The 20,673-nt window shown below is 49.8% G+C and overlaps 11 protein-coding genes across 11 annotated transcripts; 6 read left to right on the top strand and 5 right to left on the bottom strand.

Moving 5' to 3' along the window:
- Positions 1–644: 644 nt before the first annotated feature.
- Positions 645–1,272, top strand: N7471_011756 (translation initiation complex factor eIF1A; the record flags this gene model as incomplete). Its single annotated transcript, XM_057284475.1, has 2 exons — positions 645–665; positions 844–1,272. The coding sequence occupies 2 exons, from the start codon at positions 645–647 to the stop codon at positions 1,270–1,272; spliced, it is 450 nt and encodes a 149-aa protein (XP_057130741.1).
- An 802-nt stretch (positions 1,273–2,074) lies between these two features.
- On the bottom strand, positions 2,075–4,360 carry N7471_011757 (uncharacterized protein; the record flags this gene model as incomplete). Its single annotated transcript, XM_057284476.1, has 6 exons — positions 2,075–2,575; positions 2,646–3,504; positions 3,554–3,680; positions 3,729–3,983; positions 4,040–4,174; positions 4,234–4,360. The coding sequence occupies 6 exons, from the start codon at positions 4,358–4,360 to the stop codon at positions 2,075–2,077; spliced, it is 2,004 nt and encodes a 667-aa protein (XP_057130742.1).
- A 301-nt stretch (positions 4,361–4,661) lies between these two features.
- Positions 4,662–8,050, bottom strand: N7471_011758 (ssDNA endodeoxyribonuclease RAD1). The gene is made up of 7 exons (XM_057284477.1): positions 7,992–8,050; positions 7,765–7,942; positions 7,611–7,698; positions 7,483–7,553; positions 6,906–7,434; positions 5,761–6,856; positions 4,662–5,710 (listed from the first exon to the last, which is right to left on the bottom strand). The coding sequence occupies exons 1-7, from the start codon at positions 8,037–8,039 to the stop codon at positions 4,799–4,801; spliced, it is 2,922 nt and encodes a 973-aa protein (XP_057130743.1). The 5' UTR covers positions 8,040–8,050; the 3' UTR covers positions 4,662–4,798.
- Positions 8,051–8,402: 352 nt separating this feature from the next.
- N7471_011759 (uncharacterized protein) lies at positions 8,403–8,660 on the bottom strand (the record flags this gene model as incomplete). Its single annotated transcript, XM_057284478.1, has 2 exons — positions 8,403–8,473; positions 8,522–8,660. 2 exons carry the CDS (start codon positions 8,658–8,660, stop codon positions 8,403–8,405), a joined length of 210 nt encoding a protein of 69 aa, XP_057130744.1.
- A 1,021-nt stretch (positions 8,661–9,681) lies between these two features.
- N7471_011760 (WASP family protein) lies at positions 9,682–11,777 on the top strand (the record flags this gene model as incomplete). Its single annotated transcript, XM_057284479.1, has 4 exons — positions 9,682–9,891; positions 9,956–11,401; positions 11,455–11,692; positions 11,746–11,777. The coding sequence occupies 4 exons, from the start codon at positions 9,682–9,684 to the stop codon at positions 11,775–11,777; spliced, it is 1,926 nt and encodes a 641-aa protein (XP_057130745.1).
- Positions 11,778–12,234: 457 nt separating this feature from the next.
- N7471_011761 (F-box protein) lies at positions 12,235–13,815 on the top strand (the record flags this gene model as incomplete). Its single annotated transcript, XM_057284480.1, has 1 exon — positions 12,235–13,815. One exon carries the CDS (start codon positions 12,235–12,237, stop codon positions 13,813–13,815), a length of 1,581 nt encoding a protein of 526 aa, XP_057130746.1.
- A 213-nt stretch (positions 13,816–14,028) lies between these two features.
- N7471_011762 (CorA family magnesium transporter) lies at positions 14,029–15,913 on the top strand (the record flags this gene model as incomplete). The annotated part of the gene is made up of 3 exons (XM_057284481.1): positions 14,029–14,577; positions 14,640–15,280; positions 15,331–15,913. The coding sequence occupies 3 exons, from the start codon at positions 14,029–14,031 to the stop codon at positions 15,911–15,913; spliced, it is 1,773 nt and encodes a 590-aa protein (XP_057130747.1).
- Positions 15,914–16,625: 712 nt separating this feature from the next.
- On the bottom strand, positions 16,626–17,777 carry trm44 (tRNA (uracil) methyltransferase; the record flags this gene model as incomplete). The annotated part of the gene is made up of 1 exon (XM_057284482.1): positions 16,626–17,777. One exon carries the CDS (start codon positions 17,775–17,777, stop codon positions 16,626–16,628), a length of 1,152 nt encoding a protein of 383 aa, XP_057130748.1.
- Positions 17,778–18,346: 569 nt separating this feature from the next.
- Positions 18,347–18,736, top strand: N7471_011764 (uncharacterized protein; the record flags this gene model as incomplete). Its single annotated transcript, XM_057284483.1, has 1 exon — positions 18,347–18,736. The coding sequence occupies one exon, from the start codon at positions 18,347–18,349 to the stop codon at positions 18,734–18,736; it is 390 nt and encodes a 129-aa protein (XP_057130749.1).
- Positions 18,737–19,029: 293 nt separating this feature from the next.
- On the top strand, positions 19,030–20,012 carry N7471_011765 (histidine phosphatase family protein; the record flags this gene model as incomplete). The annotated part of the gene is made up of 4 exons (XM_057284484.1): positions 19,030–19,205; positions 19,274–19,537; positions 19,653–19,868; positions 19,949–20,012. The coding sequence occupies 4 exons, from the start codon at positions 19,030–19,032 to the stop codon at positions 20,010–20,012; spliced, it is 720 nt and encodes a 239-aa protein (XP_057130750.1).
- A 196-nt stretch (positions 20,013–20,208) lies between these two features.
- On the bottom strand, positions 20,209–20,643 carry N7471_011766 (DASH complex subunit HSK3 family protein; the record flags this gene model as incomplete). The annotated part of the gene is made up of 1 exon (XM_057284485.1): positions 20,209–20,643. One exon carries the CDS (start codon positions 20,641–20,643, stop codon positions 20,209–20,211), a length of 435 nt encoding a protein of 144 aa, XP_057130751.1.
- Positions 20,644–20,673: the final 30 nt, after the last annotated feature.

Below are 20,673 nucleotides of genomic sequence, written 5' to 3' on the forward strand. Positions count from 1 at the left end.
GTCGGATTGAACACCACAACGTTCATTAAACAGAGCCAGCGAGGGCTTATGGACACTTCGGAGGGACAATTGGAGGTTCAGAATACAGGTTCAGAGAGATATCATCGAGTCGCCAAGAAAAGTATCACAAATGTATTGTGAATGTACTCGGGAGGCGCCGAATCTTCGGAGATTGCGTGGATAAAGCAGTCTTGGGCTTGTTTGTCAGGATGGCCGGACGGAGGGCAAAACAGCTGTAATTTAAATGAATACTCAGACTCTTAGCAGATCTGACAGCACATGTAGCAAGAACTCAGAGAATTCCTCAGAAATGCCCTTGCAGACTTCCACGCTTGACATTGTTTCTCGCCTCATCTTTTTCTGCCAATCAAAACCAGGCGGTCAAATTTACCCCGAAACCAGGCATCAAGGCAAAAACTCTGCTGTAAGCGGGGGCGAAATCGCTGTGACGCCACTGGGCAGCCAGTGCCTGATTACATAATAAAAAAGATTTGAATACAAGTGCGCAGACCCCCCACCTCCTTCTTTCTTCAACTCTCACTTCCCTAATCAACTTCGATTAGGCCTCTTCAGATCTTCGTTGATCTAAGGAAAAAATCTACCCCAGAGAGACTTGACCCAGGTGAAGGTCACACAAAACCGCTATGCCCAAGAATAAGGGAAAGGTAAGCGCGCATAATATCCAGCCCCTCCTGTTGATAATTTCCTCGCCACATCCACCGTCTCCCACTTCAGGGTAGCCACCTACCCTCGATTTGGTGACTTTTTGGACTCGTGGAAGCCTTTTTTTCTTTGAAAACACCGATATAACTTGATGTGACACATTCTGACAATCAAATATAGGGCGGTAAGAACCGTCGTCGCGGCAAGAACGAGAACGACAACGAGAAGCGTGAACTCGTCTTCAAGGAGGAGGGCCAGGAGTACGCTCAGGTCGTGAAGATGCTGGGCAACGGTCGTCTAGAGGCACTCTGCTTCGACGGCGAGAAGCGTCTCGCCCACATTCGTGGCAAGCTCCGCAAGAAGGTCTGGATCAACCAGGGTGATATCATTCTCCTCTCGCTCCGTGACTACCAGGACGAGAAAGGTGATGTTATCATGAAGTACACCGCCGACGAGGCCCGTTCTCTGAAGGCCTACGGCGAGCTGCCCGAGCACGCCAAGATCAACGAGACCGATACCTACGGTGGTGAAGGCTTGGACGACAACGTCGAGTTCGACGAGGACCGCGAAAGCGAGGACGAGAAGGAGATCGATGTCGACGAGCTCTAAGCTCATCCCCCTGCTACCCCCAGAGTTCGATGCTCTGCCCTGCAAGAATACCCCGGATACATCCCCCCTCGGTATTCTCCATGTTCGCCAAATCCTTCTCCTTTTACTCGCCACCGTTGGCACAGTGCCGTCGCTCATCTGCTCCGAAACTGCCTTTGACTTTTTGCCACGCGAGGCACTTTCGACATCCGATTCCCTCTGTACATTCGTTCGAACGGACCAAGAGCATCAATCACCTCAACAGCCTACGACGCTGCTCCTCACCTCGGCTTGCATGAGGATAGGGACATCCCTCCACCCTGGCGCTACTGCGACAACTTTTCCGGGCTTGAAGCCATCGAACAGAGGACCCTCGGTGTTTGTCCATTGGCGATTTTGGATTTTCCAAGGTGGATCGATCCTCGATACCATTTTCGTCCTTTTTGCAAATATCTTGGGATCATGACAGAGACTAAAATGATTACTACGCACACATCATGAATCTGTGTGCTTGTTTTCCTGCATTGCGTTGCATGCGGTGTGTTCACTCTGCTCAGCCTCAAATTGCTTTTCTTTCTGTTCTTTTATGATAGAGTCATGAAATGGGCCACGAGAATTGAAAATATTATTTTTAGAACAGATACTTTCTTTTGTAGACCAATTCAAAGAAGTAACCAGACAGATCAAATGAATTATCATAACTAAACTCCAGCCACCTGGGCAATTCCAGCCCATGTTATGTACAGGTCAGGTATATCTTAGATGTTGTTTGGTACAATTTCTATGTATTCTATGTATGTCTTTCTGCTGGAATGTCATCAGATCAAGAATTCAAACTACCCTTCCCCTTCGTCGACCCCTCTACACACTGCCCACTCCCAAACATAGCCTTCGCCGCAGCCTGCCAAACGGTCTCCCGCTCCACATAGTTATCCAGCGTATAGAACAGCCGACATTCAGCAGCCTCATAAACAAACTGCAGCGGTGTCTGACCATCCTCTGGGTCATACTCATTTCGCAGATTCAGGTTGCCACTCCACTGGAGCGACGCCGTCGTGCTCGGGCTGGACTCATTGAATGCCTTCCACTCGGCAGATGTCAGCAGTGGCGATCCACTGTTGGCCGAGTCTCTAATCAGCCCATTCGCTTGCTCGATGTATCCGTTGATATAGTTGACTCCGAGTGACTGGCCGCCCTTGACGCCGCCGACGCCCTGCATGGGTGCCTTTTGTGGACGGCCGCCGAACGTGATTGTGCGGACGCCTTGGCGTTTCATCAGCTTGACGAAGAACGCGCAAGTTGAGACACAGTCGCCGTCTGTGATCTGTCATTGGAGTTTGAGTTAGTTTGTTTTCTCTTTTTTTTGCATTCTTGTGTGGCAAACGATCACTTACAATAGCGATGTTATCCGCCGAGAAGGGTGCTTTGCTTGGGTTCAACGGAACTGGCCCGTAACCGTTGATGGGGAAGCTTTTTGAAGAGGTGGAGGTGTAGTTGAAGTTGGCTAGTAAGCTAGAAGCAGAGCTCCCCAGAATTTCGTGCGGCCCATAGAGGTCTTCCCACGAGCTGAAGTCGGTTCTCTGGTCAGGCCGAACCATCTGCCGATACGCGAAGACATTGCTCGTGTCCGTGCTGTTGTCGCGCGAGTAAGCTTTTGTGAGATACTTGGCTGCATCGTGTGCTCGGAACCGCGTCGCTGTGTATGGGGCAGCATTAGGGAAGAAGATACGGGACAGGTCGATGCCAATAGACATGTATCCACCGGGGTTGGATGAGAGGTCAATCAAGACGTTCTTCTTTCCAGATTCGGTGCTGTTTTGCAAGAAGTCAACCGCAATCTTGGCGACCTCTGATGCGCTGGATGAGAACGTGGGCAGAAATATGATTGCTGTGTCCTTCAGCTCTGACAATTTAGAGTAATATCCAGCAATCGAATTAGCTGAGTTGCGCCACGTAGTGCTGGGAAATCCCGCTATCTCGGAGGAGGCTGTCTCGGCGCCAGATGGGCTGCTCGAAGCTGTAGACAAGTCTCGAGGAAGACACTCTATGTCGTAGAGGTGCGTGCCGTTCTTATAAGAAAAGAACTTTTCGCTCGGTGTGGCTGTTTTCTGAATAGTCTTTTCAGTGCCATTGCCAAACTTGAGGGACAGCTGAGCGCCATCAGTCCAGTCTCCAATGGAAGCCCAGATTCCATCCACACTAGTAGGAGTGTTTGTGACACTGCGGGCTGGTGCGGGGAATACTCGATTGTACCTGCGACAGTTAGTGTAGTCCAATACTGTAGCTGCAGAAGGGCACCTACTGTGCATCGCGATCCTGGAGGTTCTGATTACTGGCATATGATTCAAGGTACGTAGCCACGTCAGTGCCGTTGATAGACACCAGAGGCGAGACGGCTTCTGGGTCGACCTTGTGCAGTTTTGCATCACCTGGCATGTTAGTTCGAAGTTTTGATACAGATATCGAGCCGAACATACCTAAAGCGTACACTTGGGGAAGTGCGAGCCCATCTGTTGAGATTGACACTAGAGGCATATCGATTTGATACGTGAAGATCGACTGCGAGCATAGCTGGAAGGCTAAGTGACCATCATGGGCCGTTTTGATAAGGTGGTTAATTTCTAAGTCCATCTCAAATTGGCTGGTATAGCTGTTGTTCTTGGCCTTGCTCATGATTGTATCGATTTTCCCCATGATATCCGTGGAGGGCATGGTATATCCCGATGGGGGATCTAGCGATGTAAGTTAGCCGGGTTAAAGGGTTCTCCTTCGAATTGATATCACTCACCCTTTAAAATATCGATAGTCGACTGGAACTCGAGGATCTTGCGAACTTGAATCAGGAAATCAACGGCGCGGTCCGAGTCAAAGGGCATAGATAGCAGACATTGATGTGCTAGATCATGAGGCACAATGGCGTTTGCTGCGACCGTTAGTTATCAACTAAGTGATGATTTTGATGATTTCGAGCCCATGACGTACTCTGGTCTTGATTGGCGTCTTCCACCAACTTGCTCACCTGAGCACACGGCTCGACATCACGTATACTCCTGGTAGCACCGACAACAGCCGCCAAAGCGACCGGAGTCAACACAGTCTTGAGATGCATGGTGATAGGTTGAAGACGTCAGGAGTCTTCCATAATATTTCTGACCTCAAAGGGACCCATTGACATCTCCACTCTTTCTCAGGGGTCCTTGCTTCGGCTGTTGGCTGGGGGCTGTTCTGTTTTTAGCGGATCTGCACGATCGTCGCCAAGACGGAAAGATGTCTTATGGGGTACGGAGTAGACCAGGTTAAAATTGTTCATTCAGAGTCCAGTACTCGGATGTCTCAGTTGTTTTTTCTGCTTTTACTTGTTTTTTTCTGGCTGATTTGGGCAAAATATGAAGATGTGATGGGATGATGTAGTTGTATTTGTGACACATTACTGCATTTGTTGACGTACATACACACACATGTGCAGCTTTTTTGTGAACTTATTTAATTTGCATCGAAGTCATGGTTTGATTAAGAATACACAGGGGACTTCGGGCCAAATCCTCCATTAATCGAATACGCTTTTCTGGAAGAAAGCAACGATCTTACGTGCAGCTTCTTTGCCAACCAGTGGATCCAGCTGCTCGACATCCATGTTGGCGATATCACTAATATTGTCCGTTTCGATGATCAGCCGCTCAAGAGCTTGGGGTGTAACACCCGGAACAGCTCGCAGCATGTCTTGTGGAAGAAGATTGAAGGTACGGTGCTCAATCCCAGCGGCAGCCATGAGGTCGGCAGAGCCAGACGAATTAGATATATCAATATCAAGGCCGAGCTGAACCGCGCGAAGTGGATCTGGCTCCTGGGCGTTCTTTTTGAGCTCTGCAAAAATCTCAGCTGTCTGGTAAGGGGATGAAGACCAGACGATCTTTAGGCGTGGAAAGGCGAGAGTGAGGAGCACAACTAGATGCTGAGCGGACTTTGGATTAGACGGATTGGCAAGCGAGCTGCTGCTAGTGCTGGTTGCAGTGCCGGAAGATGAGAAACCGTAGTCTGTCATAAACGTGGGCCCTGTTGGAACGGAGGCGAATGCATCAAAAGTGAAAGATTTGTTTTGATCAAACTCGATCAATAGTAACGGGCTCTTGTAATACTGGAGCATCGTCTCGGCCTGGTTGTAGAGGCGACCGTTCTTGAGAGAGCTTATGAGATCACGGATCGATTTCCTTTCGACACAAATGTCTGGAGTGAGAATGTAGTCACCCACGGTGAGCTGGCAGGGAATCACGATCATGTTGTTTCCATGTAACAGCGATGGTAGCGCACTTCGGAATTCCCGCACATCAACTACAACCCGAGGAGGGGATGCTGTAGCGGCCAATCGTCCTCCTCCAGCAATACGAGTGTTGACTGTCCGGAGGAATTGCTCCTGGGGGTCTTCAGCCTTTTTGTCATGCGTCAAGGTGACTGCCATGTTCTGAAAATCACGTTAGCTAGTAATTCGAAGTGTGTAGCTGCATAGCTTACCCCTTTCTCTTTGATTAGCTTTGTGAACGAGTCTTTCTCTCGTCGGACAGCACTCAGATACCGCTGTTCCTCGACAGAGCCACCATAATACATGAAGTAGACCTTCACGCTTCGCCCTGAATGGGAACTGCGATATACCTCAACCCTTCGAATGAATGCGGGATCAGGTTCGTACATGATAATGTATCGCGGACGCACTTCCTCGAGTATATGCTCATCCATGTCACCATCGTAAGGGTGTATCATGACTAGATCGTTCATATCATACAGTTCGTAGAAATCTTCCATATCCTCAAGTTCATCGACAATAACCTCCTCTTTCTGCGTTTCTTCCACCTCAGTGGGCTCAATCTCACTTAGCAAGCTGACGACCTGACCGGGTAATTCGACTTCGGTTTGGACACTGCTATTTGGCACACGACCTGCAGCCGAGGTGACTGCACCGCCGCCGCGTACTCGACGACGTTTGTTTGGGGGAGGCCGTCCTTGATGCGCACTCTGGGCCGCTGGTGATTCAGAAGGTTTCCCAGACCTGTCGTCCTCTCCTGACTGGGACAAATTTTTGTTGACATTTGAGAGAGACCTCTTCCAATTGAGGTAGTCTCGCAGCCGACGCCGCATCATAAGCTCCGCAGAAGGCTTGTCCTCGCTCGTATCATCATCTTCTTTGGATTCGGACCCTTGAGCAATTTTGGCATGCATAGTGCTAATGTACTCGCGAAGCTGGCGGCATACACGTTGATCACTACACATAATCAATATGGTGCTGTTTGATTGATCCATTCTCGCAGGATGGAGGTAAGCATCGTGTTCGATTTCTGCAAGGATCTCTGATAGGACACTCCACTTTGGGAGTTCTTCTAGAGCTGGGTTCAACTCAGAAGAAAATGTAGTCGAAGATGAAAGGCGGGTCAGTTCGTTGTTCAATTTGCCTTCGTAGACTCGTGATTTGGCTGTTTGGAAAAGAACATGGGCAGCATCGAGGAAAAGCCACGGAGAGTAATTATGTCTGTTGGAGCCGGGAGGCGGAGCATGCGCAGACACGATAGTATCGAGGTACTTGACAAAAGATACCGCATCGTAGCTGAGTAAAGCACTACAGAGCTGTTAGTATAGAGAAATTGAAAGACACGTGAAAGACACACTGAAGGACTGCTCGTAGGTTTGTCAGGTCGGCGACGATCTGTCTTGTCCTGAAGCTCACACGATGCCAGATTGGGTCTAGTTGACGTCTGATAATCATATCAAAATTCCTGTGCAAAGCACTGTCTAGCGTCCACTCTTCCATATCCAGCCCGGTATTACTTTTCCTGAGCTCAGTGATACTGATCTCTACACATTCCAGAACAGCGTTCTGAATTTCCCTCATTTTGTCGCTCATGGGAACTTCCAACTCGATCACTTCTGCCTTGCGATTTCCTTCTAGGGACTCAGCAACCGAAACATGGAATCTAGGCCACAGTGATGCCTTGCGTAGGAAAAGGTTCCGCAGCATATTAGCCAACGGGGCAAACCCCGTAGTAAATGGCTCCGGAGAGTCTGAGAATGCTTTCAAGAAGCCACGCTTGTTCGATTGCCGGTAGACCCGGACAATAAATGCTTCGAGGGACGTCGCCAAAACCTTATCAGCATGCAAAATGACCATCCCAGTGACTTTCTCGGGATCAAGAAGTTCTAGAAAGATCAGCGAGTGTCTTGAGCCATTATACTAGATATACATACTCGATAATAAGTCCACAACCAATATTCTGGATGTCACACTCAGAATACCCCCTTCGCCATATATTCTCTCTCTGGAAATTTGTCAATACACCGCACCGCAATCGACATGGCAGAACCGAGAAACCCACCGCATCGGCACCGTAGCTTTCTCGGTATTGATCACTTTTAACCCCCTAGCAAGAGGGGACTTGCTGGTAGCGTAATGCTCCGCCAATGCTGGTTTCAGGGTCCATCAGCTTCCAACACCAGCGTTCGACCTGGGATGTAAACCAATCGACATACCCTCTCCGATCCATTCATTCTCGCGTTCATCTGCACCCACCACCAGGACCAGATTGTTTCCCGCTGCATCATAAAAATGGAGGAGATTTGATATTAGGTGTAGAAGCCCCAGGCCTCGTGCAAGGATGACTAGCTCATCTTCGGCGCGTAGTTCGGTGAAGAGCTCCTGCTGGTATTGCTTAATGGAGGTTAGCGGTAAGCCTGCGCCGGGTTGGTAGGGTACTTACCAGTGGCAGAGACAGCTTCACCGGCACATTTGACCGTTCTGGAGGCATTGGGAGCACTTCCTAACCCGTTGAGGAGTGAGGGGTCCGGTCAACGTGATATCGCGCGATCACGTGTGTGATGATGTATGACGTAATGAATTGATGAACCTTCCAAGGTTGGCGAGGTCCTTGGGGTGGAAGTATACGCAGCCTTCGAAGAAAAGGAGCTGGATTTCAAAAGGTATACTTGTTCTAGTTTTTTTGTCTAATTTGTTTTATAATTCTCAAGCAGATACTCTCTGTATGTTGATGCTGGACCTAGTTTGGGTCATAACCCGCTATAGATACACTCGACAAGGCAAGTTGCCTCGAATGGCAGAAACTGGTATTGAATTATGTACAGATAAATGAAGATTGTTGATCAATGGTCTCTCAGTTGGATGACTTGTTCAGTTCCTTCGCGCGTGCCTCCAGCTCCTCTTTCGAAGCCTTGGGAGGCATATCTACAAAGTGTCAGTCGCGGGCCTGTATAGATCCTCCAGTCAACTTACTGTCTGGAATCTGAGGTCCCTTCGACAAGAAGTCCGCTGCAGTCGCTTTCTGGGGTTGTTGCCCTGGTTTCTTCTCGGCCTCATTGCCTCCCTTTTGGGGCGCAGATGGGAAGTCCGACGACTCTGGGATGACCGGCATATTGTAGATATAGAAGAGTTTCTTGTTGAGTTGTCACTAGCTAGTACTAGCTCTTGTCCACTGGTGGGTAGGTCAAATATATCTGATAATTTGTTGATGGTGAGTTGAAGAAACAGGCGTTGAAGGCTGGTTGGATGTCGATTTTATAGATCTTAAGCGGGATGACGTCGGTGGTCGGATTGCAACAAATAGCATGATAGCATGATAGAAGTTGCCTAAACACGTTCACTTCTATAAGAAACAAGATCGAAATTGTATCTAACTAGTTAGTTAGTTATAATTTGTTGGTTACATGTATGTTTAGTGGGTACACCGGGGGGTGCAAGGAGCACAATTAGGGGGGCATGTACTAATCAAAAGAATACTCCCGAGGTCTTTTCGACACCTTTATGCATCCTATTTCTAGTAAGCCATCCATGGATGGTCACACACTGCATACAACTGTTGTACTCACCTAGAAACGAAGTGAGCTCATCTTCAAGTATGATATAGAACACATTCATTAAATGGGCACGCTAGACCGCATCCCGCAATCCTCATCGCTCATGAAGAGCACGTCAACAATATTCTATCAATTTGTATCTTCAAAATGTTTGATTTCAGACATGAAATATCAAAATATCAAATGGAAAGAATCCTACATATGTACAATACGTATGTAGTGACCTTAGCCACACTAAATAGTACAAGAAAAGTACCACGTGCCGGTATGGCGGTGCTGCGGTAGGCCTAGGTCATTCCGGTGTATTGCGCCCCGCCTACACCTCACCTCTGGTTCATCCTCACCAACTCTCAAGGCAACCGCCGGTCGGCTCCTCACTAACATCTCGGCCTCCGAATCTAATCAATCGATCACAAACCCTGTACCTTCCGCTACTACCGTATCAGTCGGTGTGTTGAGGGCGCTATTCCATCATTCGAAGATACCCGCCCGGCTGCAATGTGTGCTCTATTCACGTAACAACCCTTCGAACTATCGCCTTTTCCCCCTTGATTTAGTGGGGGACCACCTCGATTCACCATGCCCTCCATCCTCAGCGACGCTGACAAGGAAACTGTTAAGCGGAATGTCCCCAAACCCGCCAACAAGATCCTCGCCGTAGCTGTCGCGCGACTCTACGTTGCCTACCCGGATGGACAAAAATGGACTTATACCGGAATTCAAGGGGCTGTTGTCCTGTGCAATGATCTTGTGGGAAGGACTTTTTGGCTTAAAATAGTCGATGTCTCGGTACGCGGTCCATACTGGTGTTGAAAATAAGGTTGGAAGTGCTGACAATGCGTGTTTTATGCAGCCCGCTGGCAGGGGCGTGATCTGGGATCAAGAGATCTATGACAAATTCGCTTACAACCAGGACCGAACCTTCTTTCATACATTCGAGCTCGAAGCCTGTCCCGCCGGCCTGTCCTTTGTCGACGAGAAGGAGGCCAAGACGTTTATCAAGAAGGTGCATGAGCGCGAGAAACATGCAAGCAAAGAGACCACCAAAACCCCGTTCGCATCTACTCGAGGCCAAGGGCCTTCTCCCGTCACCAATGGGAAAGTAGGACGGTCTTTGTTTGGCAGCTTGTTGCATCGTTCGAACCCAGCTCCAAGTGCACCACCGCCGACAGCACCTGCGCCTTCAATACAGGTTGCTCCTCCACCTCCGACGCTGCCCCAAAGCGCGCCACCAGCTAAGCCAGATTTACCATTTGATACGAGTGATCCCTCTTGGAAAGGACTGCTGGATGAGCTTAAGGGGATGGGAATTACCGAAGACCAAATTGCGGAGAATTCCGAATTCATCAAAGCTTGGATTGACCAGAAGCAGGCGGCGGCGGCCGAGTCTGCTCCTGCTGAGGATCATAATATGCCAAAGACTGCTCCTCCACCGCCACCTTCTGCACCTCCAGCTCCGAAAATAACCTCGATCAGTCCTCAAGACACGGGTTCCAGCTCGACAAGCAGACGGGGACCGCCGCCGCCGCCTCCGTCACGGAAAACACGTTCTGAAGCACCAGAAGAATCGGTTTCCCTCCCCCCTCGTGAGCCATCTCCGCCCGCGCGAAGATTCAATGCGCCGCCTCCATTTGCAGACGCAGGAAAATTCGCTGAGCCCGCTGGCCCCGTACCTCCGCGGCGTCCACGCGCAACTTCGAACGTCAATGTTGGGCCTCCGGCGCCCCCGCGACCACCAAAGACACCGATGGACGATAGTCAATACAGTCAATCGAGTCAATCTCGATTTGGAGTACCACCGCCTTTCTCTGGAGATCGCAAAGTGTCTGCGCCACCGGCACCACCCAGCCGTAGCCCTGCACCAGGTGGCCCTCCACCTCCGCCGCCTCGCACAGCGAGCCCAGCAGCACCACCCCAACTGCCCCCCAAAGTGCCGCCCATGAGCACTACAACTGGACCTCCTCCTCCACCCGCCAGAGGCCCCATTTCACCCCCACTTCCACCCCCACCAGCGCCTCGACCCGTGCCAGCTGCACCGTCTTCTCCTGCAGCAGCTCCTCCTCCTCCACCAAGAGGACCAATATCGCCTCCCCCCGCCCCGCCCTCGGTACCTACGTATTCACCTAGCGTTCCTCCACCACCGCCTCCGCCGCCTGGCTCTGCAGCACCCGGTGCCCCCCGCCCCCTCCGCCTCCAGGTCGTGGTGGCCCCTCAATTCCTCCCCCTCCCCCGGCGCCTGTTTCGGGGGCACCGGGTGGACCACCGCCGCCACCTCCACCGCCTGGGGCTCCTGGAGGTGGTGCTCCTCCTCCGCCCCCACCCCCCGGTGGTGCTGGACCACCATTGCCAAAGCCCGCCGGTGGGCAAGCCGATCTGCTGGCGTCCATCCGAGCTTCTGGTGGCCACGGAGGCGGAGGCTTGCGCAAGGTCAAGGATACGGAGAAGAAAGATCGAAGTAAAGCCTTGGTACCCGGTGGTGCTAACGAGTCTTCAGCTACAAGTCCCAATGCAGGAGGCGCCCCGCAAGGTGGTTTGGCCGGCGCATTGCAAGATGCTCTCAACAAGCGAAAACAGAGAGTCAGCGGAAGTGGTATGTCAATCCCAACACGTAAATGCGGATCTGTATGCTAACTATGTTGGTAGATGACGAGAAAGACAACGACGACGATTGGTGAGCACTTAGTTTTCGGTGGGATTGTTCAAGTATTTCAAGATACCAATGACTTTTTCGCATTCTTGCGAGCATTGAGCATTCTGTTTCTTGGTCCAACGTTTTGCCTAAAAGTTTGGCTTCAAGTGTTAACAAAAGAGGGGCAATGCACTTTGTATATATCTTTCAATGGTAGATTCAGTGGATGCGAGAGATAGTCTCAGTATGAGGAAGTCGATGTTTCTTTTTTGTTCTCCTTTCTTAGTCCAATGCCGACGGGGGCCTATGTTGTACATGCACATGCTTATGGCTATGTGGGGTTTAGCCCCACCACCAATAACAAGCCCGGAACTGCCATAACTTTTACTATTATCTCCAAGACTGCATGCAAAGTAAACACTGGTCCACCTCTTGTCTCTCTCCTCCCTGTATCATATTCGCCAGTTCGAGTTTTGCCTCAAAAATACCGATTTTAATCCGAGATGAAGCTTGATCCTCCATCTCTTGGGTCTTTGCCGGTTGAAATTCTGTACTCTATCTTCCGTGTCTTGGACCCTATTGGCCTCATATCCATCAGCCAAACCAACTCCAAATTCCGCACAGTGGTTCAGCCACAACGAACCCATTTACTAGAAAGGTTGCTTGAACTTGAATGCCGAGAAGAAGTCGGAGGAGTCACGCCCATCTTTCGATCCAAGGACAACCACCTCGACCCTGACTTCACGTCAAAAGAATGGTATGCTATGCGCTGGGCCTGTAGTATCTGTCTCCAGATGCTTCCACATACAGCCTTCGACAACCATTATATCTTACGACTGCAGTACCGCAAGCCATTGCCAGGATCTCCGGCAGCGAGTGTTTACACGAGCTGGGAGCCAACAAGAGACGGGAAACCCCGCAAACCATACCATCTACACAAACAACAATCGAACTCTAGGGATGAGGACCAGAAAATCCGGCGTCGGTATGGTCTCGCATCTAAGTGCAACACATTGAGACCAAACCATCCTGTACGTAATAGGGGCGCAAGATTAGCCAGCTTTCAGGACAGCGGGATGATCACATTCCAAGGCTTTAGTCTGGACGAATACTGCAGTATCACAGAAGAGGAAGAGCAGGTTCTCCTAGACCATGAAGCACGCCTCATTGAAGGAGAGCGTTGCGGTTTCAAGCGGCACTTGCGCAAGTGCAACGAGTGTCGATTCCGGCGCAGTGAGCTCTCAACTACTGTGCAACGAGGCACAGACAAGGTACCCATAGTGCCGAGCCGTCGTCTGCCATTTGCCAGTGCCTTGGACCGATGTTTCCCAGGTGTTTCCGCCATAATGAGAAGTGTGAAACCGGCCGCGGATGCCCCTGTTCAACGTGTGTATCGCAACGACGTTTTTGATTCTCTCTGGACTATGTACATGGTACGATGCCCGGAATGCTTGCGCTGGCAGGAAACGCGTGCGTTTCGTCTTGGTGCCTCTTTCAATCATTGGACACCTACCACCGACTCTGCCTCGGAGTTCAAAAACTGGGACGAAACCGAGATCACCGGAAATTTTATTGATGGTTTGTCATGTAACCATTGTTTTGCTAAAGATCAAGGGCGTGAAAATCTTGGTGCAGTACTTGTGAAATGGTTGGACTGCTGCTTGGATAGCGAGCGACGAGAGCTTGGATATCTGCTTTTGGGTGGCTGGGAGAGACTGGTAAGGCGATTCCGGCGGCTTGAGCAGGTAAGCGACATCATTGATGTTAGAAATGTCATTTTGGGCATTCAGCTTGTTGTTGCAAAGGTTCAGAAAGATCACGATTATCTCAAAATTGGCCTCGCCGATATCTTGACGTTGAGGCTGGGCTTTCGTGAGTGGGTTACTGTGTGGGAGAACTTAGACTCCGAAAATCGAAGTCATTTGGAACACAACCCCTGGGATGACCAGTGGTTCAACAACTATGAGTTGATTGAGGCACACTTGATCTGGGTGATTCAATGCAAAGGGGAGGTTATGGAGAAGGACAAGGGTGATGACCTGGTTGACTGGGCACTGGGCCGAGAAGGAAGTGCTTTAACTTAAGCAGTTGATATCAGTCAGTAGCTAGGTAGAATCAATATTCAAAATCTCGGAGTACAAGACATTGGAGAAACAGCAAGCGGTTATTTTATAGTTCTACAACAATTGTATAGTACCGATTTTCTCGGGTCAACATTGTTCCGGACAACCGAAAAAAAAGCGTAACTGATCTGATCGGGAGAACTTGTGATACAGCTCGGCCGATAATTCAGAGACATGCTGTCTCCGAGGCTGTCTGCGCCTTCTGCCTCTTTATTGCGCTTCCTACGATCACAGTCTGGGTTCTCAGCCGCACCATCAGCATGCGCTTATCCGAAACGTCTTGCCAGCCGCGATAAAGGCTTCTCGACAGGACCATCCCCGAAACTCTCAAGCTGGGCGCGTCTCGATGCTCCCCATAGCCCCGCAACACTTGATACAACACTGTGCAACAATCAATATGGAAAACCGAACCCCACTAGAGCAACAGTGTCACCGCCATTGGTGCCTACGCAGCTGAAATTCTCGCGTCATGCGTCAACCAAAAGTCGACCCTTTCTCCGACGTCTTTTTGATCTTAAGCGGAATAAAGCTTCCGACTACAAGAATCAAGGCCCGGCTTCCCCTGGGCTTATGGATGAAGGGACGGAGGGCATGTTCAATATTGGCCGCAGCCTATCAGCCAAAGCGTCAAATGAGCTGCGAATTCGATGCACGGAGTTCGATATCAATGGAGATGTCACACTCGTGAACGGAGAGTTCCGGAAGCAGGAGCTGATTGCCAAGGTTGGTAAAGAGGACTCCAGTTTGAGAGTCCAACATTTGCTAACCGGTGAATCACGTTATAGTATGGCCTTCTTCCTCGAGATCTACGCAAGATTGATTCCTCGACTCTCCCTCATATCCTGGTGCGACCTAGGGCAATTCTCATCAATCTCTTGCATCTGCGAGTTCTCATCAAAGCGGACCGGGTACTCGTGTTCGACGCCTACGGATCAACAGACTCATACATGCAATCGCTGTTCATCTACGATCTAGAAGGAAAGCTCCGCCAAAGACAATCCCAGGGTGCCTCTCAGCCTAGTCAATCGCTGCCGTACGAGTTTCGCGCGCTGGAAGCCGTTCTCATTAGTGTCACAAGTGGCCTGGAGGAGGAGTTTAATGGTGTCAGAGATCCCGTCGTGCGCGTTCTTCGTGCACTCGAGGAGGACATCGACCGAGATAAGCTCCGCCACCTCTTGATCTACTCCAAGAAGCTGGGTACATTTGAGCAGAAAGCTCGCCTGGTACGAGATGCTATTGATGATCTGCTGGAGGCCGATGACGATTTGGCAGCAATGTACTTATCTGAGAGATCGGTCGGGAAAGAGCGAGAAGAGGATGACCATCAAGAAGTGGAAATGCTTCTGGAGTCATACCACAAAGTGTGCGATGAGATTGTTCAGGCCAGTGGCAATTTGGTGACGAATATTCGCAATACGGAAGAAGTGTAAGTTTGATTGTTCATTATATGTGGAAAGCACCTCTAACACAACTCAGAGTCAAGGCTATTCTCGACGCCAACCGCAACTCGCTCATGCTCATGGATCTCAAATTCAGCATTGGAACACTCGGCCTTGCAACAGGAACATTATTCTCTGCTCTCTACGGCATGAACTTGAAGAATTTCATTGAAGAATCAGACTTCGGTTTTGGAGGAGTCTCCGTGGTCTGCTTTGGTCTGACTGGCCTCGTCTGTGTCTACGGTCTCTTCAAACTGCGCAAGCTTCAACGGGTCCGTATGTGGGGTGAATCCGGCGTGGGGGGGTCCACTTTTGCTCCCCTTTCCCCAAAGCGCAGCGCACTCGGTGGGAATCGCAATAACTGGCGTGCCGATTCAATCGAACCGGTCTGGGGCAGTCTCCCAGGGGAAGGCAGATCTGAGCGCCTGAGACGTCTCAAAGAGAATGCGGCTGCGGCTGCGGCTCAGGCTGCATCGAGAAACTTAAAAGCGACACCTGCCAATTCCCAGGCTGCTAAGCAGGCATCAGCTACGGCCTCTAACAACGCTCGTGCGGAAAACGGCAACAGTCATGGAAAAGAGACCGTTTGCCCAGAAGGTAATATTAAGCCTGATGCATGATACAGTGATTAAAGTATGTCTAACGGGTTGATTGCGTTGTAACGGGAGCCTCGGCGTTTTGATTTGGATCTTCAACTAATAGCAACGGAGTTGAAGAGGTCTCTAACATTATTGTACATTAACACTCTCCTTTCTCTATTCCCCCCACTCTATGTTTTATATTTTGTTTAGGTGTGAATAGATCTAGAGCATATATGATGACATACCAATACCATTCGTCTCTAGTTGTCGTTTTCCTTGAAAAGCTCTGTCTGCCCTGTTTCATTGGAGCCAAGTAGTTGCTGATCTTCCTTGACAACCTACTAAGATTTCCATACAACATACCCTGTCAAGACCTATGTGCCTAGCCCCGGGGTTCCTTTGGGGTTCCTCATCATACGGCTATATGGAGTTATTCTTTTCTCGCTAATGATCGAGGCAGCCCTACCGAGAAGGCATCGTTGGCTTTGAGGTTCCCTCAAGTCAGTCGTTTTTTGTTATCAAAGCCTTGGCCATTCTGGACTTGGACCACTACCTTCAGGATGTTGCTGCTGGATTTTATACCATTTGTGTTCTTGCCTTCAGGATGTTGAGTTGATGGCCAGGAGGAATAGCCTCATTTTTTGCTATATTAGCGCGTTTACCAACAGCTACTTTGAATCACGAAAGGGCAATAGGTAAGTAACAGGCCTCTAGTATGCCATTGACAGATAACTATTTTCATTTGGGTATCTTATTTAGCCTGGTGTACTGTCCCCTGTCCCTGGTGCAGATTCTTCGTCCGTTCAACCCAGAGCTTAGCAGCTACCTGGATGCCACCATCTTTGGAGCATTCACGCTCAACTACTTCCATGATATTCCTCGAAACGGCATCCCTATGGTCTCGTGTTGCTCGAGAATCTCTAGAACCCAAGTTCTTTAGCCATTTCCTTGTGACCTGCTGTCGACCTCCAATCAACGCCATGTTAATCGCACCCGGAGTGCGTAGCCATGTCTTCTCAACATCGAACCCAATTTCCTCGGCAATACTCATTGTTTTTGCAGCGAGAGATCCAATCATTGAATTCAGAAACCCGCTCTCGGTCTTTTCTTCGATTTTGATTGCACGAAGTGCCCTCAAGTCACCAGACGCAGGCTGTAGATTCTGCTCGATGGCATCATCGACTTTCCTTGCGGCATGAGTGCCATTCGAACTCTTCTGTATTGGACCAGCCTCCTTTGGCGGAGGATAGCGATATGAAGAACCAGCAAGTGAACGAGAACAGCACGGAACCACAAAGAATGGCAATGGCGACGAAGGACTTGATAGGGCGGCCATTATAGGAGTCCATACGGTGAGCTCATCTGCATGGTCGGATATGATAAATGTATTATCCGGGAAATCGCCGGTGTGTATCTCCATTCCAATTTCTTGCAAGTCCAGTACATCCACGAAAGGCCGAGGGATGAAAATCCTCTCTTCCAAGCATTCCTGTATCTCGGTTGGAAATGTCTCCCAGGACTTTCGACGGCAGGCGTCAAAGCCTAAGCCCTTGTATCCTTCCATGAGAAGTATGTACACGAGAATACCATTTCCACAAGCCAGGTCCACGAACCCTGGGAACGGCACTGTGTTCTTCGATGATTGCTCTTGTTCTGCTGCTGGTATAGCGCCGTACATGCTCCTCCACAGTTCAATCAGGCATGCAGCGAGAGACAGCTGCTCAAGAGCTTGGTTGGGTGATTCAAGTTGTTCAACCCAATTCTGGCGCAAACTTTCGGCATACTGGAGTTTCAGCCGGGCGTATGTGTTTTGAATGAGATGTGCTGAGACACTGTCCCCATCTTGACCATCTCGCTCAACCCAGTCCAGGCTCACATTCCTAGATGTGAGTCGGCGTTCCATGTTGGTGATTGCAAATACGGTATGGATATTTGTCTGGCAGAATAATCGACAACTTGGCCTCCCACTTGATGCAAAGAGTATAAACAAGGCGGAGAGAAAGGCGGTAGACTCCATCTATAGAAGCGTTGCATTGGAGACTAGAAAGAGTGCAACTGACCTCAGTGGTTTATACTCTGTAGTCAGGTGAGAATTGCTAGCCTGATCAACATAGCCTTGATGTCGGTTATAACAAGCAATAGAGGACCATCGTCATATCGCCAAGTTGCAGAGTACCAAGACTAGTTGATTGAGACAAAACAAGAACCTTAAAAGCCTACATGCAAAATATCAATCCAGTAAGACAAATTGAAAAGTACATCAAGTGTATTCCCATCGTCAAGGAACCGCGATGTACAGATATGTGCGCGTCAACCCGCGGTAAGACCCAGAATGGCAGTCATCACTACGCAATGCTAAAACAGCATTATAAACACCTCAACCTCATAGAAGAGAAAGAAAAATAAATTCACCAACCCAATTCCTCCCAATTCGCATACTCTATTGAAAAAAAAACTACCCACCAAGCCAAAATGAAGCTGATCCAACAACCCCTCCTTGCCCTAACTCTGCTCCTCCCAGCAATCATAGCTGGCCACCCTACCTCACGTCCTCCTGCCGAAGAACTCCAAGCCCAGAAGCACAACTGGACCTTTGACCTATTCCACAACAAGCACTGTGTTGGCACTACAGTCAGCTACGCGGGACAGGGGTCCTCGGGCTGCCGCACCAACCTCGAGAACGGAGGTGCGGAGGCTTTCATCAACGTCGGTATCGATCAAAGCTGTAAGGTGAAACTGTTCGGGGATAAGAAGTGTTCACGACATGCGATGATCGAAGAGATCAAGACTGAAACCACTACAAAGTGCAAACCTATCTCGCGGAAGAAGACGGCCCACAGTTTTGAGGTATCTTGTCGGTGATATCTTGATATCCTATTCGGGGTGGACTATTCAGCGGACTGGGAGGGATAGACCAAAAGATAGTCTAATGTTTAATTTACTAACAAGCAAAGCCAAATTGTTGAAGCTCAACTGCTGCACATGTACTTCGTACAACCTTGGAATTTCGTAGTAGAAAAAGGTGATAAGCCTGTTATCAGGGTCCACCATGACGCAAAGAGACCCAGCCCTGAACCTGTACTTGAACCGGATTCTCTCAATCTTCACTCCTTTTTCTTTCTTCTCACTATATTCAATTCAAATCATCACATACAATGGCTCCCCGATGCTTTATTATCCGCCACGGCGAGACAGAATGGTCGCTTAATGGCCGACACACCGGTCTCACCGATCTACCATTGACAGCCAATGGAGAGAAGCGCATTCAAGCAACAGGCAAAGCCCTGGTCGGAAACGACAGACTAGTTGTTCCCAAGAAGCTTGTTCATGTGTAAGAAATAACCTGTCTACGCTGCTGATCATCATTCCACTCCAAAAGCAACTAACACGCCGCTCTAGCTTTGTCTCGCCCCGCGCCCGCGCCCAGCGTACCCTAGAGCTCCTCGAGCTTGGCTGTAAAGGGCGAATGCCTTGGAGTGAACAGGGGAAGCCCGAACACAAGGAGGCGATCCGGACCGAGGCCGAGATTGAGGTTACGGAGGCGGTTAGAGAGTGGGATTACGGGGACTATGAGGGGTTGACGAGCAAGCAGATCCGCGAGCAGCGGGCTGAGAGGGGCGAGGCGCCGTGGAATATTTGGACCGATGGGTGTCCCGGTGGAGAGTAAGTGGTTCTTTTCTTGATTGTCTGCTGGTTCTAGGCCTTTGCTTCCAAGCTACGCGTTGAACATTGTTGTGGTGTCGTCTTCCCATGCTAACTTCCATTCCCCTCCTGCCAGATCCCCCGAGGATGTCATTCGCCGCCTCGACGCGCTGATCGATGAGATCAAGAACAAATACCAGCGTCCCTGCTTCGAGAACCCAGATGAGCCCAAGGGCGATGTCCTGGTTGTTGCACACGGCCATATTCTGCGTGCCTTTGCCATGCGCTGGACTGGGAAGCCGTTGACGGAGACATCACTGATTCTCGAGGCTGGTGGTATAGGCACACTCAGGTAAGACTCGGCCTTTAAGCAGAGAAAAATTCCTCTTCTGCCGTAGTATATGGAGCACAGCTAACATGACTGGAAAATAGTTATGAACACCATAACATCGATGAGCCAGCGATCATTCTCGGTGGACAATTCGTGGTGGAGTAAGATAGCACCTCGGTTGGATAGAGAGAACAAAGGAGAAAGAAGGTCATATCTCTGCTGTTAGATATTGGACATATGTTAGCATAAGTCATGGAAACCATCACCCATGGCCCATTGTAAAGCAGCGCATCACAATCATGATCAATCCGACTCACCATATCATATCAAATCAATACTCAATCATTGACAATTCATCAATTCAATCCTCATCACTCTCCTCCCTCTTAATTCCCCCCTCTTCGGAATCGACCTTCTTATCCTTGTCCGCATTTCCCTTAACCCCCTCCTCTCCCAGAATCTTCGCAGACCCCATAAACAGCGCCCCAGAATACCCGCCTAGGAAACGTATGTCCCCCGCCTGCACGGCGGTCATGCGGAGTAGATTCTCTGTGTCGGCGAGGTTGGCGTTGAGCTGTGCGAGCTGGGAATGGAGGTGGGAATATTGCCGCGATTTGGCAGCGGACATAGACGGGGTTGAGGTGTTGGAGTTATAATTGGGGGTATATGTAGTGTTTGGGTTTGTGTTGAATGTGTGGGTTCCTGTTGTGTTGTAGTTGCCGCTTCCTGGGAGAGTTGAAGGGCGGGAGTAGGTGGTGTTTGATTCTTGGCGGCGATGGATTGGAGGGGGTGGCATTTTGGGTATGATTTGATTTGGAAACTGGCT

The sequence above is a fragment of the Penicillium samsonianum genome (assembly GCF_028829775.1).
Source record: "Penicillium samsonianum strain IBT 33392 chromosome Unknown utg000007l_segment0_segment0, whole genome shotgun sequence".
NCBI lineage: Eukaryota > Fungi > Ascomycota > Eurotiomycetes > Eurotiales > Aspergillaceae > Penicillium > Penicillium samsonianum.

Bases quoted from the DNA above. Each gene is read 5' to 3' on its own strand.
- N7471_011758 (XM_057284477.1), bottom strand. From the start codon at position 8,039: ATGCCTCCAGAACGGTCAAATGTGCCGGTGAAGCTGTCTCTGCCACTG. The intron at 7,699-7,764 runs GTATGTCGATTG...CCCTGAAACCAG, and splicing joins GAATGAATGGATCGGAGAGG to CATTGGCGGAGCATTACGCT. The intron at 5,711-5,760 runs GTAAGCTATGCA...CGTGATTTTCAG, and splicing joins AGCTAATCAAAGAGAAAGGG to AACATGGCAGTCACCTTGAC.